Raw genomic sequence first — 16,542 nt, forward strand, 5'->3', positions numbered from 1 at the left:
CTCTGCAAGCCCAGACGCTTTTACTCGTAGCCCTGTGCCAACTGACCCCTTTACTAACAAGGAACCAACCCACACCCCCCAGGCTACACAGTGTAAACCGCCCAAAACGAACTCGAATTTTCATCAAATAAAGCCTCAGAATACGGGAACACGTCTCATACCGTAGCTAGACAGGATAAGCCCCCCTAGCCACCGCTACCAACCACAAAAACACGGTCGCACCTTCGACACAGCCAGGCTTTAAGCATTCACGGCTTCACAACAGGACTGGCACACAATACCCACCCCCATCACCGTGCTTAAAAGACAAAGGAAAAAAAATAATAATACAAACAGCCATTCCGCGCAGCTAAACCCAGAACTTCTACCATGTGTTAATAAAAGTCTGAAATCTATGCAGGTAAACGGTAAATTATTATCAAAGCCCCTAACCCCAATGTACTCATAGCTGTGAACACGACGTCCACCCATTACGAGGCGCATTTACGACAGACAGCTATGCGCGCAAGTCCGTCTTAAAAACCTACAAACAACCAACCAGAATGTAAACAAAGCCTATGACAGAAATCCCAAACCAGAAACTAAAGAAAATGACCCCGGGTAGAAATGTAAACCAACACCCAGACTATTTTGCCATGACCAAAATCAACGAACCATCAACACGCCCACCCGAACGCCACGGTCCAATTAGTTGACACAGCAAGACGCTTGTAGTGAATTCAAAAAACAAAACTCACCCAAACCAAGGCCTCTCGCTGTCTCAAACAAATGTATCCAGGCTCCAAGTTTTGTGGTATATTTCGTTCAGGAAGACACGTTGACCAGGTCCACTTGGATTTGAAAGGAGAGACTTTATTTTGCAGGAAGAAGTCAAACCGCTCACAGCAAACAACACACGAGAGACGAAACACTCTCCCGGACTGTCTGGATAAAACACGCACCGCTCTCTGTCGCCCAAAGTCGAGAACCCGGTCCAGATCAGTCTCATTTGAACACTGCTCCTCCGTCTATATCTATTTCGGAGTCCCGCCTCCTCCGGACATGGAAACAGGCGTTTCCTGACTTTTGACCAATGAGATCTGGGATCTGTTTATTTCCGGTTTAGAGAGAGGCGGGACCAGGACACAGATCTCCTTACTGTTCTACTATGGAGGCCTAACTTTATACAAAAATGACTAATTGTTACACTGACAAATGTAGTTAAACAACAGAACTTAAATGCAAACTAAAACATACTATGACCATAGTTAATATCTAAGCAATGTTTAAAAACGGAACTAAGAATGAACCTGAACATATTATCTTTAAGAGGTGATTAACACAGTTTTTAACCCCAAACTAGTAAAAGCTATAATCTTATAATCTCCCAGCACATTTTCAATCAATACATCAATTGCACTCCTTATTAATAGTTATAGCGTATATAACTATATATGACTATAACTATCTAATAGTTTAGTCTAGTTTAAAGTAGTTTTCTTAAGTTTTAGCTGTTAGTTCACTCAGTGAAAATCAGTCACCAAGAGTCACCAACTGGAACCGGCTTAGAGAAATCTAGCATAGAAGTAGCAGATGCATTCACAGTGATGACAATTCTTGTGACGTGTGAAACCCTTTGTCCCGGAGGGAGCTTCAAACGGTTTCAAGACAAAGGCCTGGGATTCGGGTGTGAGTTTGTAAATGACTATTCTCCTCTAAGAGGGAGAATCACAGATAGAGACATTTTCACTTACTGTTGCTTAATACTAACCTTGGTTCATTTATAGAAATTATACGACATCTCTTTATTCATAATGGCGTTTAATGTTTGTGTTGGCACCGTTTGTTTTACATCACCATTACATCACCTAATCAACATGAGTTAGACTTTAATATATTAGCAACCCTCACTTCACACAGGTGTTATTTTTATTAAATTCAATACCTTTAAAAAATGGACTAAACCTATATACGTATAGTCTATTGCAACCCCAGTCCATATACAGTACCAGCAGGTCATGTAGGATAGTGTCGCTGTTCATGTTGAGCCCAAGGCTCCTGTCCACTGTGATCTGTGCTTGTGACAGCATGCCCGCCAGGTCCCTCAGAGAACCACCAGCAGACATCAGAGAGGCTGCGGTCCCATTGGCTGAAGACTGGTTCACAAGAGCTGTCATGTTGTTCCTGACTAGTTGCAACACTGAAACAGACATAACACTTACGGATTATAGTCTTGCAGACTTCCCAAGGATGTCAGCATTGCAAGATCAGTGGTTCTCAAAGTTGGAACTGATTTAGCTCAGGTCCCCAGCAAAATCAGTTTAGCATCAAACAGTTTAATCAATTTTTAACCACTTTATTTTATACTTTGGCTAGTCAAATCTACAAGCCCACAATGCATCGCATTGTGACACGTTGTGAGCTTGTAGGCCTTCTTTTTTTTTTTTTTTTTTTTTATGTAACAGATTTATTTTTACATTACCACCTTTTCAGATGGGGGTCTGTGGCCAATTACATTTTAATTTGGGGGGTCCTTGACATGAAACTGTGTGAGAGGCACTGAGTAAGTTTCCATTATATTGCCATCATACATAATATATATCACCCAGATAGTGAATGCCAGTGCAGTGCCAGACCATTAAAAGGCCATACTGTATATCTCTTACATTTGCGTGCCATCTCTTGCTCGTTGGCAGCGGTTCCTGTGTGAGTAGTGCAGTCCTTGACTCTCATTTCCTCCAGCATTCTCTGAACCTCCATCAGCATTCTGGATGCATCCACTGCATCAACAGCACTGGAACCCCCAGGTTTCAACTCAGACAGTTGTTTCAGGAGAGCTGAACATGAATAAAATGAAATACAAAATGAAATAAATAATGGTTGTTAAATGGTTCTAGAATCTAGAACCATTTAACAAAATGCTGGTGATGGTTCCAGAAGCATCTATAATCTAGATGGTTCTGGAACCATCACCAACATTTTGTTGTTCATGTTCCTCACATGATTCAACCTTTTTTGTGTGTCAAAGAATCATTTTGTGATGGTTCTTTGAGGCACCTTTAACCACTTAAAACAGTCTTTAGTATAGGTGTACCGTGTAGCCTACATTTTTCTATGAAGAAATTTGGTGTAGAAGGAAAATAAATCAGTCGATGAAGCATATTATAATGTAGGGTTACCGTTGAACTGGTTAAGGTTTTTTTTTTTTTTTTATTATATTTTTTATCCCACGATTTTGTAACCCATTTTTCACCCCTGTGTCAATCATCTACTGTGATCCTGGGCTCTACACACCCTCCGCCAACCTGGGGAGAGCAACGGACTTAACTCATGCTTCCTTCATGCTTGAGTGTCCAAGTTGCTCCTTTACACCTGACAGGGGGGAGTTTCCCTGGTTGGACGTAGCGCGTGGTAGGAACACGTTATTCCAACCAGTTCCTTTCCCCTCCATCAGGCGCCCCGGCCGGCCAGGGGGAGGCAGTTTTGGTTAAGGTTTCTATACAGACAATAAATGATTATTTAAAGAACCTTGGTCTGAAAGGTTCTTTCTAGAACCACAAATGGTGTGTATAATTGTCTGGAATAAACATAATTACAGAGGTGACAACAATATCTTTGCCACGAGGCATAATTCAACACAACTATATTACAAGGGATAGCAAGTGATTACTTTCTTGTGTCACATGAAGGTCTTATAACATAATTAAAATTATCTGACTTCATTGGTCTAAATACACCAATGGCTTAAGCCAGTTAACAGTAAAATGTGGTCCTCAGGACAGGTCACTCATCACACTGACTGCAGTGATAACCACTGTGTAACTGGGGGACCGCATGTAATTCAATAATCCACCTGTTGGTGGCGCTCCTGTTCTCCTGTTGAGTAACGACCCAGCACAAGCACACTCAAACAAAAGAGGCTGATGACCCCCCCTTGCCCCCCCCCCCCCCTCTCTCTCTCTCTCTCTTTCTCTCTCTCTGTTTAAAAGTAGGCCTACAGGAAAAATCTCAAAGTACAGGTGAAAATATAGTACACGTGGATATACACGGATATACACGGCTTGGGTATCCCTTGCTTGGGAAGCCGTGTATATGGCTTGGCAAGCCGTGGGTGTAGTCTGTGTTACTGTAGCCTACTAACTGTACTTGTATTGGAATGGAGAAAGACTGTGCTGTACATACTTTGTATGGAAACGGAGAGAGATTGAACTTCAGAGAAGAGATCGCCTGCTTGCACCTTGGTCCTGTTCACTTTCTCCACCAGCTTATCAGATCCCGGTAGAGTTTTCTGAATCTGTGAAGGTCATAATACCAATATTGCCAAGTATCAACTAACTTAAGTATTGTGTTCTTCAGGGACGTGCAGAGAGTGTGCGGCGCGCCGTGACGCGTTGTTTGTAGATCAGCTATTTTCGGGGCGCAACCCAGCACTCTTCTTTATCTTAGATGCTGTGTACGGCATGTATTTAGAAAAATAAATTGTTCAACGCAAAATGCTGCGTTCGAGTTCAGGAGATTTCGGGGTAAAAAGCAATTCTCCTGAAACGTTGCCTTCCGGTATGGCATGGAAAGGGGGGTGGCATTTGCATTTCTTTCACCATAGTGAATGTGGTTTGGAAAGGGCAATTGTATTAAAGACGGGTAAAAGGGCAGGGGCTGAATTAAGCCCTGTTTGTGTGCTTGTGCCTGATTGTGTTTTTAGGTGAACTGTGGCATATCAAGTCCAAAGAAAGCCTTTATATCGTCGCTGTCGGGTGTAAACCAGAACGTGTGGAAAAAGAACATTATGTGTTCCAATGGATCCAATGTTATTAATTAGTAAATTAGCGATATCATAGCATAATTAATTATATTGCCTTGCTATATGTAGAAATCTGAGATTGTGCCATAGATGCCCTGAGAGCTCCTACTGTACATCCTGGACAGCATATTAGGCAGGGAGGCCATCTAGAGGCAGAAAAGTGCATGGATGCATTCCTAGTGCCAACAAAGGCTACCCTATACCAACAATATATAGAGTGTGTGTGTGTGTGTGTGTGTGTGTGTGTGTGTGTGTGTGTGTGTGTGTGTGTGTGTGTGTGTGTGTGTGTGTGTGTGTGCACGTGCGTGCAAACGACTGTGACTGTGGTATTTTGTAATTCTCCTGTTCTTCATTTTGTGACTGCAAAGCATGTCTCCAGGTAGCCTACCTTGTCTGTCAGCTGAGTCAGGTCGTCGCTGACCAGGTCCACGTCTGCTTCCAGCTGGTCAGTTTTTGGCAGCAGAGCGTTCATTGCACCACTGTACCTCCCAACCACAACCTGCATGATACAACAACAACACAGCATCAAACAGAGATCTATAGTATCCGACCTATTAAAGGGGCTATAAGTGATATCCATCCATCCATCCATCTTCAACCGCTTATCATAGTCGGGTCGCGTGGGCAACAGCTCCACCAGAGAGCTCCAGACTTCCCTCTCCAGGGCAACATTAGTGACTTCCTCCTGGGGGATCCCGAGACGTTCCAAGGCCAGTCAGTCGATCCTTCGTCTGCCTCCCAGTGGGACGTGCATCGATAAGTGATATAAGTGATATGTCTTTCTTTATATTACAATAGTAATTGCTATAGAGTGTTTCCCAGTAACAGGGGTCCCCCTGTCTCACCAGTTTGTTTATTGAAAACAGAAAATAAGGTTTTACGTCGGAATACCATAATTTAAAATGGACAATTAAGGGCAGTCCATACTGTCTCCGACCATCGAACTATTCGTCGGAAAGCTCCGGTACAACTACAACATGACGTCACTCGCAACTTCCGAAACGCATTCCTCCAAATTTTTGTTCTGAAAGCTGCACTCCCAGATGTTGTGACTCTCCGAACTCTACTTCGGAGAAAATTTTAAATTCTGATCTTTCCGACGAAATGTTTGGTGGTCGGAGACAGTATGGACTGCCCTTAAGGCATTTATCAGATGCTCTTTTAATCTAGAGCAATTTACAGTAAGCAAGGTCTGATCAAAGCAAACACAGAGTTGGCTGCATTGCACAGGTCCATGGATGAATGGGTTTACCTTGGTTTCAGAGATGTTAGCCTGCAGCCTGTTAAGCATCGTTAGAGAGACAGCGCTTTGGCTGATGTTCTGCAGCTGTTTCTTCAGCCAAGCCATTTCATCATCCATGCCCTCCAGGTCATCCAGGAAGGCAAGGCTGCAGTTATCACAATCTATCCATCCACGAATATACAAAGATACGTTTAAACTGACCATGGACTAGAATGCCTAAAGATGACAAAAAGGCTTAAAGCACCTCCCCAGCTAAATGTGTTAATACAGCATCACAATCATTTTAACCACTTTATCCATGTATGTTATTCAAAAATAGCAGATCTACAAGCTCACAGTGCCTCACTTCTTGCCACACTGCAAGCTTGTACATTTTGAACAGTTTTGAAAAAATCTTTAAAGTCTTTACACAAATCTTCTCTTCTGGGGTCCCTGACAAAGAAAACATTTGCAGATGGGGTTCTGAGGTCAAATCAGTTTTGGGGTCATTGACACAAAAAAGTAAAGAGATTAACAGGCAGGGATGTGACATATATTGTGAGTGTAGACAAATGCAGAAAGCAGACAAACCATGGAGGCAGTGGTCACCAGAGCCATTGTCCCCGGATGTTATGCACTCTATCAAAAACAAAACATGACAGGAAACAACATGATCAGAATGTGGTGGCCAAAACAGATGGAGAGTTTATTGCCAATCAATACGGTACGGTACTCAGTAGCTTACCACAAGTAGGCTATACGTTTACACAAGTACCGGTATATAAAAACAAGGTACTTAATATACTTTCTAGTTTCTATCCTAGTTTTCTAAGCATGTACTTCTACTTACTGCCCGTCAGAGTATCACAAATGTTTGAGGGCCCATCATTGCATTGACAAGGATGGCAGTTGCCTCCATATGCCTTTGGATTACCATAGTAACCAGAAGCACACCTGACAGACAATGGGGAGAAAACAAATAAAATGCTTGCTATATGGAAGGATATCACCCTGACACAAGTTTGACAATAGCTCGATCAATATTATTATGATCATGGTGAAATGTTACACAGTGTGTGTCTGAGTTGTGTGATAATGACAAACACACCTGTCACATGTGGCTCCATGATAACCTCGTTTACACAAGCATTCCATCACACCAGAACCCACATCCAGACAGGCCAACGCAAAACTACACACAAAAGGAACCCATAAGTGTTTGTATTTTATATTCGTATTACAACACTTCATGAACTCACATTTTTTTAATCATGAGGAATTCACGACTTTCCTACATACACAGTCAAGTGTTCATTTAATCACTTAGGCCCTACTTAGTCCATCAGGGCTATATTCCATGTTGTGATGCAGTATGCTAAATATCCAACATACTGTAGTTATTGGTTGGTGTCTCTATTATTTTAAGGTTTGTGTATATATTCACTGTGCCTACATGTCAACCATGTGTACTCACAACTACAGTAGGCCTACTGAGTTAGTGTGCATGGTGAAATGGTGAACAGATCTGCAAGTTTGGATTGACTATTTTTGGGAAAGAGGTTTGGCGTTGAGTGAAAGGTATTGACGTTTAAGTGATCACAGGTCTGAAAATACACATTAACATGTTACAAGTTACATTTATAGAATATGTAGTGGGGGCCCCTGCTTGATCTCAACAAGGGGAACAAACGTTGAAGACCCCTGGATTAGATTAGACTGGTGAACTGACTTGTTCCATGTGAAGGGGCAGGGACAAGGCCGACAGGTCCTCCGAGCCGCATTGCCATGGTGTCCTTCTTTACATCGCTCACATCGATCTCCTGCAGTATTATACTGACACTTCTGGAAGCCAACCAGACCACACACTTCAGTTAAACATTACATTTTGGGTAAGAACCTTCCATACTTGAAACCATGAAGTTCTGTTCTGTGACGTTTTTTGTTTGTTTTATGTTTCCATTATAATCAGAGCCACCCCTGAAGGGGGAGGTACAACCTTGTTTAAAAAAAGTGAAAAAGTTCACAGAGTCGGGTTGCGACCCATTGTGAGCATACTGTTAAGTGAGTAGGCTACAGTATAAGTTCTGAGTTCTAGTTCCCATAACTCAGGGCTCACCTCCTGAGCAGGACTCAAATTAATCTGTGTGTGTGTGTGTGTGTGTGTGTGTGTGTGTGTGTGTGTGTGCGCGCGTGTGCGTGCGTGCGTGTGTGTGCGTGTGGGTGTGAGGACCCACCATACAGTTCCCTGTATGTCCATCACATTCCTTGGACAGGCCATTACAGCTACAAGGCACACACTGACCCTTATGAGGACCACTCCACTGTCTGTAGAACCCAGCACCACACCTCTGTATGGACACACACAACGTTTATCAGACTCAGTGGTGGACAAAGTACTCAACCCCAGTACGTGAGTCAAATAGATACACCTTGTGTCCAGTTTGGATTGTGTCTGCTCATTTGTTTCTTTGTCATCACTTGCCAATTTCACTGGTTTAATTATCCTGTATCCTGTGTGAGTTCTCTCTATGATTGGATGACATAGTAATATACTGTACTGTAATATAGTAAATGACAATAGTCTAAAGGTATATTTTTATGCTCTTTAGTTTAAACTCAACTCAAGTTAAACTCAGCAGATGTGCAGAAACGCCTGGGGGAGCGATACATTCTGAAGAGCTGCATTACCTGAGTGATGTCGCCTGCTGTGTGATTGTTGACTGAAGGATCGCAGTATGTTTTATGGATGTGTGGTTTCTGGTGCCAGGGACCGCCGCCTCTCTCATGGTTCCGTGGGAGATGATAACCGTGCCAAGATCTGGAGGGTTTCTGTGGCGAGCTTTGCCCAGTAACGCTATAGCAAAACAAAGCCCAGTAGAGAAACCACCACTGCACTCGCCAGAACCAGGTCATAATATTCCTCTGCACTGTCAGTCTCTTAATGAGCTTGCAGCTCAATTCACCCCTCATCTCCCTGTAAGCTGGTGTGAGGGTGTACGTGTTCTTTTTCCTATTGACTGACAGACAACCAGACCGACCGACTGGGCGGTGAGAAGTGAAAGGTATGAACAAAGGTCACTAATGCTTAACTTATACTACTGGAAATAGCAGAAAGCAGATCTACAAGCTCACAACGTGACACAGTGCAACGCTTTGTGAGCTTGTAGCTTGGCTATTTGCGGCACACCTGAAGTAAGCTATAAATGAAGGTGCGGTTGTACATGCAGCATTGATAGCGTGAACTGTGTGTACCACAATGAAGTGAGAGGCTGTAAACCTCGATTTGTTACAAACATGACACATACTGTAGGCCGAGTGTATGACAAAAACAATACCTTTATTAGTTTTATTGTCCCCTTCAGAGTCTGGAACGGCAGACTCTCTTATCTACAGTGACTTACAAAGTGCAAGATCAGAGTAAATGGCATTAACCCTCGGCAACATATGATCTTGTATGAAGTAAATGGTCACATAAAAAAGTGTAAAGAATCAATTACAGTTCAAGCAGTATCTTTTTTTAATGCAATGTGCATGGAATGTGCATTGCAATAATGTCTCCTAGACAAAACTTTGAAAGAAACTTCCCAAATATTAACCTGCATCCACTCCTTATACCAGGGATATTCAATTGGCGGCCCGCGGGCCACATGTGGCCCGCGGAGCGCCTCCTTGTGGCCCCTGGAAGAATTTTGAAAAAAAAAAAAAAAAAAAAACATTTTTTTTTTTTTTTAATCTTTATATAATAGGTCCTCACTAATAATCATGATACTCGGTCTGTGTCACATAGGAGGGCTGTGGGCAGTTCAGAAACCCACCCAACAGTGACATCAATGGAGAATCCAAGCTAATAGAAACTGCAGGCTTTCTAGTCCTGAAAAGTTACGAAAATGGAAGCCATCATTCTCACAATAATAAACCCTGTTAGGGTCCATTTGGTTCCATTTGTACACTCTCAGAGTTACAGACCCATAAGGGTCCATTTGATTCCAAACCATTTCCCTGGGGACCCCCTGGAACTGCCTCAAGGACCCTGGGGGTCCCCGGACCCCAAACCCCACTTTGGAATCACTGCTCTATGTAATGTTTGTGTGTGTGTGTGTCCGTCCAGCTGATGGTCGTTAATGTCAAAGCAATGCTATTTATGTACTGTCAAATAGGTTTAGGCCTACATCTATTCTAAGGTGGCATATACCTGTATAGACATATTACCCTGCTCATTACTGTGCGGAAATATACATAAATCTTCGTGTTTGAGCACAAAAAGCATTTTGAGAACCCACAAATTTCCGCGCTTCGCGCGCACACTGTGCGGCCCCCCACACACAATCATTCTACAGTTGTGGCCCCCGGCCTAATTTAATTGAATACCCCTGCCTTATACAAATGTTTCATGTTTCCATCATTATTCAATAGTGATAGGCTACTTTGCTTTAATATAAAAAATATATAAAATGTTAAGATTTTACCCATGCCATGTACGTTCATAAACAGTCACATACCGCTTTTGGGAACTCCTGGCATTTCATTGTCACTGTTGAAACAACTTTAAAAAATGATAGGCTACATAATCTATGACAATAATCTAATAATCTATAATACATTCCAGAATTATTACTGTAATAAAACAAGACAGTATCTTTCACAGCCTTGACATATTTTAGATACTGTATCATGAAGATATGATGAGAAACTATCTTTCATTGACAATGATGAATTTGTTAAACTTCAGACAGAGGGGAAACACTGAATGCCATGTTTGGCATTTACTCATAAATCAAAGGTGCATGGTTTCATTTGATTATTTCCGCATACAGTGAAAAGAAACAAATCTCTGAAAGTGCTTTGCGGTTTTACATTTTTGGGGCAAAGAATGGCATAACATAGTTGTTATTCTTCAAATCCTGGAGAGTGGATTCAAATTCACAAAAAATAAAACTAGTGAACTAGTATGATATCCTTTCTGGTGACCTATTAACCACTTTCAAATTGCTCCCCTATTTTGGCATGTCATATAAACCATTTCATACATTATAGCTGTACTATGTAACTTTCTTCTTACCATTGAGCTAATTGAAATTTAGTTGGATGATGAGCTTGATGAGCTTGAGATGCGTCATCTCGTTTTCCACAGGGTCCTATACTATTGTGTCTAGGTGGGACCTTTGACACGATCTAAATGTCTCAATGGAAAAGCAGATACAAAATACAACCAAACTAAATGTAAAAGTTGTATCAACATTCTCTACCATACAGATTGGACAAAATTAAAATGTATTAATTTAAAAATACGTTATATAGTGCCGCTTTAAACAAAATAGCGAGAAACGCTGATTTGCAAATTCACAACACGATACAATGCGATGCATTGTGAACTTGTAGATCATCTATTTTATTTTATTTTAAAATAGGGCTAAAAGTGGTTAAAGGAAATCACGACTAGCCGAAGCCCAACTTGATTGTAATGAATGTGGTCAGGCTCACAGAATAGGGTATAAAGCGTAGCTTGCGATGCCACAGTGGTTGCTTCCATCCCGGATCATTCGCATGTAGCCACCCTCACCCCAGCCAGAACCCCAACTATGAAGAGGGAAAATACACATTCATGGGAAAATGGTAATAATGAAAATAATTAATAAAATACAAAAAACATACATGCATTTCCATAATTTAGAATATTGTTATGTTCCGTAGGAGCTAACTCATACTTTGTAAGAAATACATTCTGTGAAATCATAAAGTATCCCAGCCACAAGTAATGTGGTTGTCCTGAATGACTCCTACCTGTTCTTAATTATCCAGTAGTCCTGGCCTCCCTCTGAGCCGTAGCCAACCAACAGGACTGCATGACTTAAATTGTTGGAGTTACAGGCGGGTTCCTCAAATATTCCTGTTAGAGAATGGTACAATATCTTAAAAACAATTTTTTCTGTGTTCGAAACAGAAATAATGTTTGCATGTTTTAAGTGTCCTGGTGACAGATGCGGGGTGGCTGCCTAATGTGCTCAAGTGCATGTTGTCTGCACTAGTACTATAGTAGGCTGTATAGGCTGCCTTTGTGAAAGATATTTTGGGGGCTTTACTGCCTTTATTCGATAGTACAGTGAGGAGAGACAGGAAACGGGGAGAGAGAGTCAAAGAGTGACATGCAGCAGATCCGCCACCGGGCTTGGACGGAAATCAAACCCAGAACACGCTGTAACCATTCGGCCATCAGTGACCCCAAATGTAAGTGAAACATTTCGGTCACAGACCTTCATCATGCAATATCTGTTCCTTGAAGGTCTTGCGACCAAAACTGTACAAGTGAAGATGTGTGTGTGCGTGTGTGTGTGTGTGTGTGTGTGTGTGTGTGTGTGTGTGTGTGTGTGTGTGTGTGTGTGTGTGCGTGCGTGCGTGCGCGTGCGTGCGTGCGTGCGTGTGTGTGTGTGTGTGTGTGTGTGTGTGTGTGTGTGTGTGTGTGTGTGTGTGTGTGTGTGTGTCGGAAAACAAACCTGAGCTGTAGAACAGGAAGCTTGAATGATCTGCGTCTATGGCCACTGTGATTGGACCGATTGTGGCCACGGCGTCGGCCAGGGCCTGCTCGTCCCCTTTGGGGATGAACCTGTAGTCTGAGACATGAGCCACTGACATCCTGTTGTCGTAGAAACATGGCTGGGTGTCCTGTGTAGAGACAAATACAGAGGAACTTTAACCATTGAACCCCAGTATGCCTATATTCTAGGGGGAACATACCTCCCCAAAAACGTTGAGTGGTGCCTAACTGCTCCAATGGCTGGCCGCATGTGTATGTCTGAGTCTAAGGCCAAGGGCTCCAATTGTGTCTCATCTTTCTAAATACCGGTACACTGTTTTGGCAGTAGGGAAGGGGTGGAAAGTTGGTATTTTGGTTACCTGTCTAAATCCCTAAAACACCTCCGTTACCCGTTATATTATGCATAGGTGTGGTTTGGGCGTTACAATAATTAAACCAAATTTAACCAATCACCAGTCCACGTGCCATTGCCTTTAAGAGATCCCTTATCTGTTGCCCGTTAGTGCGGTCTATAGCACATGGAAGAGTGTTGCGTTGCTGCCCGAAAAGGGGGGGGGGGCCTTGTCGTCCTTTTTTTTCCTCCAACCCGCACAGAACCAAGAACACTCGTCTTTTCATTGAGTCACAACTCGCTCAAATCTTGCTAATTTTTTTAAATTAGTAGGTCGTCTCTACGAAACAGTATCAAGCGGAAAATAATTAAAGGTTGGTCAATTGGATTAAACGCCATTTGCTGCACTATGGAATGATGAAACTGAACGAACAAATGTGTGGAATCGCGCATAGTCTTTGACTGTACAATTATAAACACAATGGACACAAGGAAGGCACTCACTTCTGCTGATTATAGGAAAATTACGTATAGGAAAAGGAGAGATGACGCAGCCTTACTCCAAGGACCATGCGCCATGCAGGCGCCCAGCCCGCACCGATCTACCAAACTAATTTGGCACGGCTTACGGGTATAAGTTGCGGGTGGTTTTAAACTGTCGCTTTCCCAAATGTGTGTTACCAAAATAGCAATTTAGGGGAAAGCGTGCCAACACGCCCATGACCACACCTCTAAGCGCAAATACCGGTGTCGGCAAAAAGAGGGCTATTCACACATTCAGTGCACACTTCACACGGGTGTGATTTGTCTTACCACAGATGTGTAGGGGTAGGTGAGCGTGGACTGCAGGCCGTTACTGATCACATAGTCGTAGGCATTGGCCATCCAGGCGCCACTGCAGCCGTAGGTACCGTATGATCTGGAACAGTCCACCAGGTTCTGCTCGCTCAAAGATACCAGCTCTCCCGTCATCTTGTACATCTGGGCCTCGATGGCTCCCGTAGTGCTGAAGGCCCAGCACGAGCCACAATAGCCCTTTGAGAGAAGACAATCAATCAATCAACCAACCAACCAACCAATAAAGCAATCAATCAGTCAGTGAATAAATAAGTTAATTAATTAATATACAATGCATGCTTGGGGAATTGGGACGCCAAATACAATGCAGACTCAGGTCAGTTTGACTAAGTATACAGTGTATATGATTTGGTTTAAGTGGTTGAATATGTCCTTACCTGGTCTTTGACCTCAGTGACGTAACCCATAGCCCTGTAGTCCACCGTCATGCCTCCCATGCCGAGCCTCTCTGCATTGTAGCGCAGTTTACGCGCTGACACTTTCTTCCCTCTCTTTACAAATTGAGCGTCTATTGCAGCTCCTTGTAAAACCTGGTACTCTTGTCTTGTCTGGATATTGAGAAAAGAAAGAGAGTATGTCAGACATTGGTATCTGTTACGTTATTGGCTGTACTGTTTAGATGGAATTGGAGAAACCGGCATTGTGCCCAACGTTGTTGATCAAAACAACTTGTTTAATTTATTTCAGACAACTAATAGAAAGTAAAAACGCTCCCTATGCATGACATTAAAACATTTATTTTTTATTTTTGGTGAATAACTCGGTAGAAATGTACACACATAAACAAAACACAGTTTAAGCAACTTTAGACTGTGAAAGACACAATTATTTCGATCAGTGTTTCTGGGGTGGGGTCCAGGGACTCTCAGTTTTCCTTGAGGGGGTTCCAAATGGACCCTTAAAGGTCTGTAATTTGTAACTAGCACTAGCAGCATTGTAGCAAATTTGCTGCCATTAGTAGTAGTAGGCTACACTCTCAAAGTTATGGGTGTGTCTTTGAAATTAAAAGGTTTGATAACCACTGATTTAGATTATTTAGATTTAGATTACACTTAACTCAATAAGCGTATAATTGTAATAATTCTTACCAAGTCTCCGTATTTATTCATGGCCATGGTGAACATCTTTGTTCCAGTGTAAAGGCCTGCATTGTGCTCTTCGATCTCCCGCTTGTTCTGCTGCCAGACGACTCTCCTGTGCATTTCGCTGCGCTGTGTGAGCCAACACACCAAACAGGCTGCTTGGTTATCAATGTAATAGTGGCATAATAATGATAACATGGCAAATAGTAATGCAACTTCTTAGTGCCGTATATCATATCATACATAGTCATATAATTGATATATTAAACAAAACAATACTATATCATTTATTAATTAACATAAGTTTAGGCCTAAACTTAGTTAAAGCTTTACTCTTCTACCACGGATTTGAACGTGGTTTCCTATGCAAGTGCCAACTTAGATAAATTAAATCTTGACCATCAGGTCAAACTTTGTCAGATCCTGTGTCTAGAGGTGAGACATGACCTTTGACACAATCTAAAGCTCTCTGCAATGTAGGCATAGAACTGTGTTTGTATCGACGCTCTGCCAAGCCGGACGCACTGTTGCGGTGGATACAAACCCCTAGAAGCAGGAGAAGGTAAATCTAACCGTGTCATCGTAGCTGACGCCATTGGAGAGCTTCCACACGTCCCAGTCTGACAGCACTCCTCCGCGTCCTGCCGCCGCCGCCACCTCCTCTTCTTCCTCGGTCTCTGTGGCGTGCAGCGGTCCCCACAGCAGAGCACAGAGGAGCGCCGCTCTCACCATGCAGCTGCTCCACTGGACTGGAGCCACAGTGCGGACACACAGTGGTGGAAACAAACACTTGAGTATGCTCACATTTTAGTATGAATACTGCAATGTATGAATACTGCAATGAAGAAAATAATAAGTAAAAATCTGGAATTCAAAGTTTACTTGAGTAAAAGTACAATGGTTTTGGTATTAAATATACTTAAAAGTACCAAAAGTAGAAAGTACTCATTAGGTAGAATGTCCCCATTTCATTTTTGAAAATAGCAGATCTGCAAACTCACAATGCACATTGTCCACACTGTATCCAAGCTGTATTAAACTTTAATAGAAAACATGGGATGGCAAAACACAAAGGTTGCTGCTTCTGGGTGGGTTCCATGTAGTCCAATTTAAATAATACTGTACATTATGTGATGCTATTACTGAAATGACCCTGCAGTGGTGGGTGAGGAAAGGTTTGGGGTTGTGGCTTGGTTATTGAATATTAAATAAGTTATGTAGCCCCAAGCCCACACAGAAGCAATGTGTTGCAATTACACTCTTTACAAATTAAATCTCATAAAGCCTAGTGAAATATCAGAGGGAATATTATTTACAGCTATTTTGATAGCTATAGCTACAGTCTAGTCTACTCTAGACTATATGATAGTTTTGTTAATTTCCCCAAAACGTCTTGAGCACAAGGTGCATTAATTCATAAACAATAGCTGATTCTGCAAAGAAAAGAAAATCAGATTTACCATGCAGACTCTAATTAACTAATCTAACTGTAGTTTAAATGTAAACATGTAGTTGTAGTTACAGTCAACTTACCCGCCTGGCTGTAAAGCAGATTCGTTCCCATGTTGTCCTGAGTGACTCTGTACTGTGATGCAGCCATGCCACTGTACATTTTCTTATATAGATTTGCTAGAAGTGCATGTTTCCACTATACTTGTCCTAATCCCTGCACCAACAGTTATGACACAACACCTGAGAGGAACATTTAGTCAACAAAAACAAGACACTTTCCTCTGC

The 16,542-nt window shown here is 42.2% G+C and overlaps 1 protein-coding gene and 1 long non-coding RNA gene across 2 annotated transcripts; both read right to left on the reverse strand.

Annotated features, from left to right (window-relative positions):
- Positions 1-9,320: 9,320 nt before the first annotated feature.
- LOC308319614 lies at positions 9,321-10,911 on the reverse strand. Its single transcript, XR_013964474.1, has 2 exons — positions 10,377-10,911; positions 9,321-9,610 (listed from the first exon to the last, which is right to left on the reverse strand). It is a non-coding gene; the product is annotated as an uncharacterized lncRNA (long non-coding RNA).
- Positions 10,912-10,921: 10 nt separating this feature from the next.
- cts12 (cathepsin 12) lies at positions 10,922-16,469 on the reverse strand. Its single transcript, XM_080769717.1, has 8 exons — positions 16,339-16,469; positions 15,379-15,554; positions 14,812-14,934; positions 14,101-14,271; positions 13,679-13,900; positions 12,494-12,662; positions 11,784-11,889; positions 10,922-11,579 (listed from the first exon to the last, which is right to left on the reverse strand). Exons 1-8 carry the CDS (start codon positions 16,415-16,417, stop codon positions 11,480-11,482), a joined length of 1,146 nt encoding a protein of 381 aa, XP_080625843.1. The 5' UTR covers positions 16,418-16,469; the 3' UTR covers positions 10,922-11,479.
- Between the last annotated feature and the right edge of the window lie 73 nt (positions 16,470-16,542).

This window comes from Protomyctophum bolini (assembly GCF_963924005.1).
Source record: "Protomyctophum bolini genome assembly, chromosome: 8".
NCBI lineage: Eukaryota > Metazoa > Chordata > Actinopteri > Myctophiformes > Myctophidae > Protomyctophum > Protomyctophum bolini.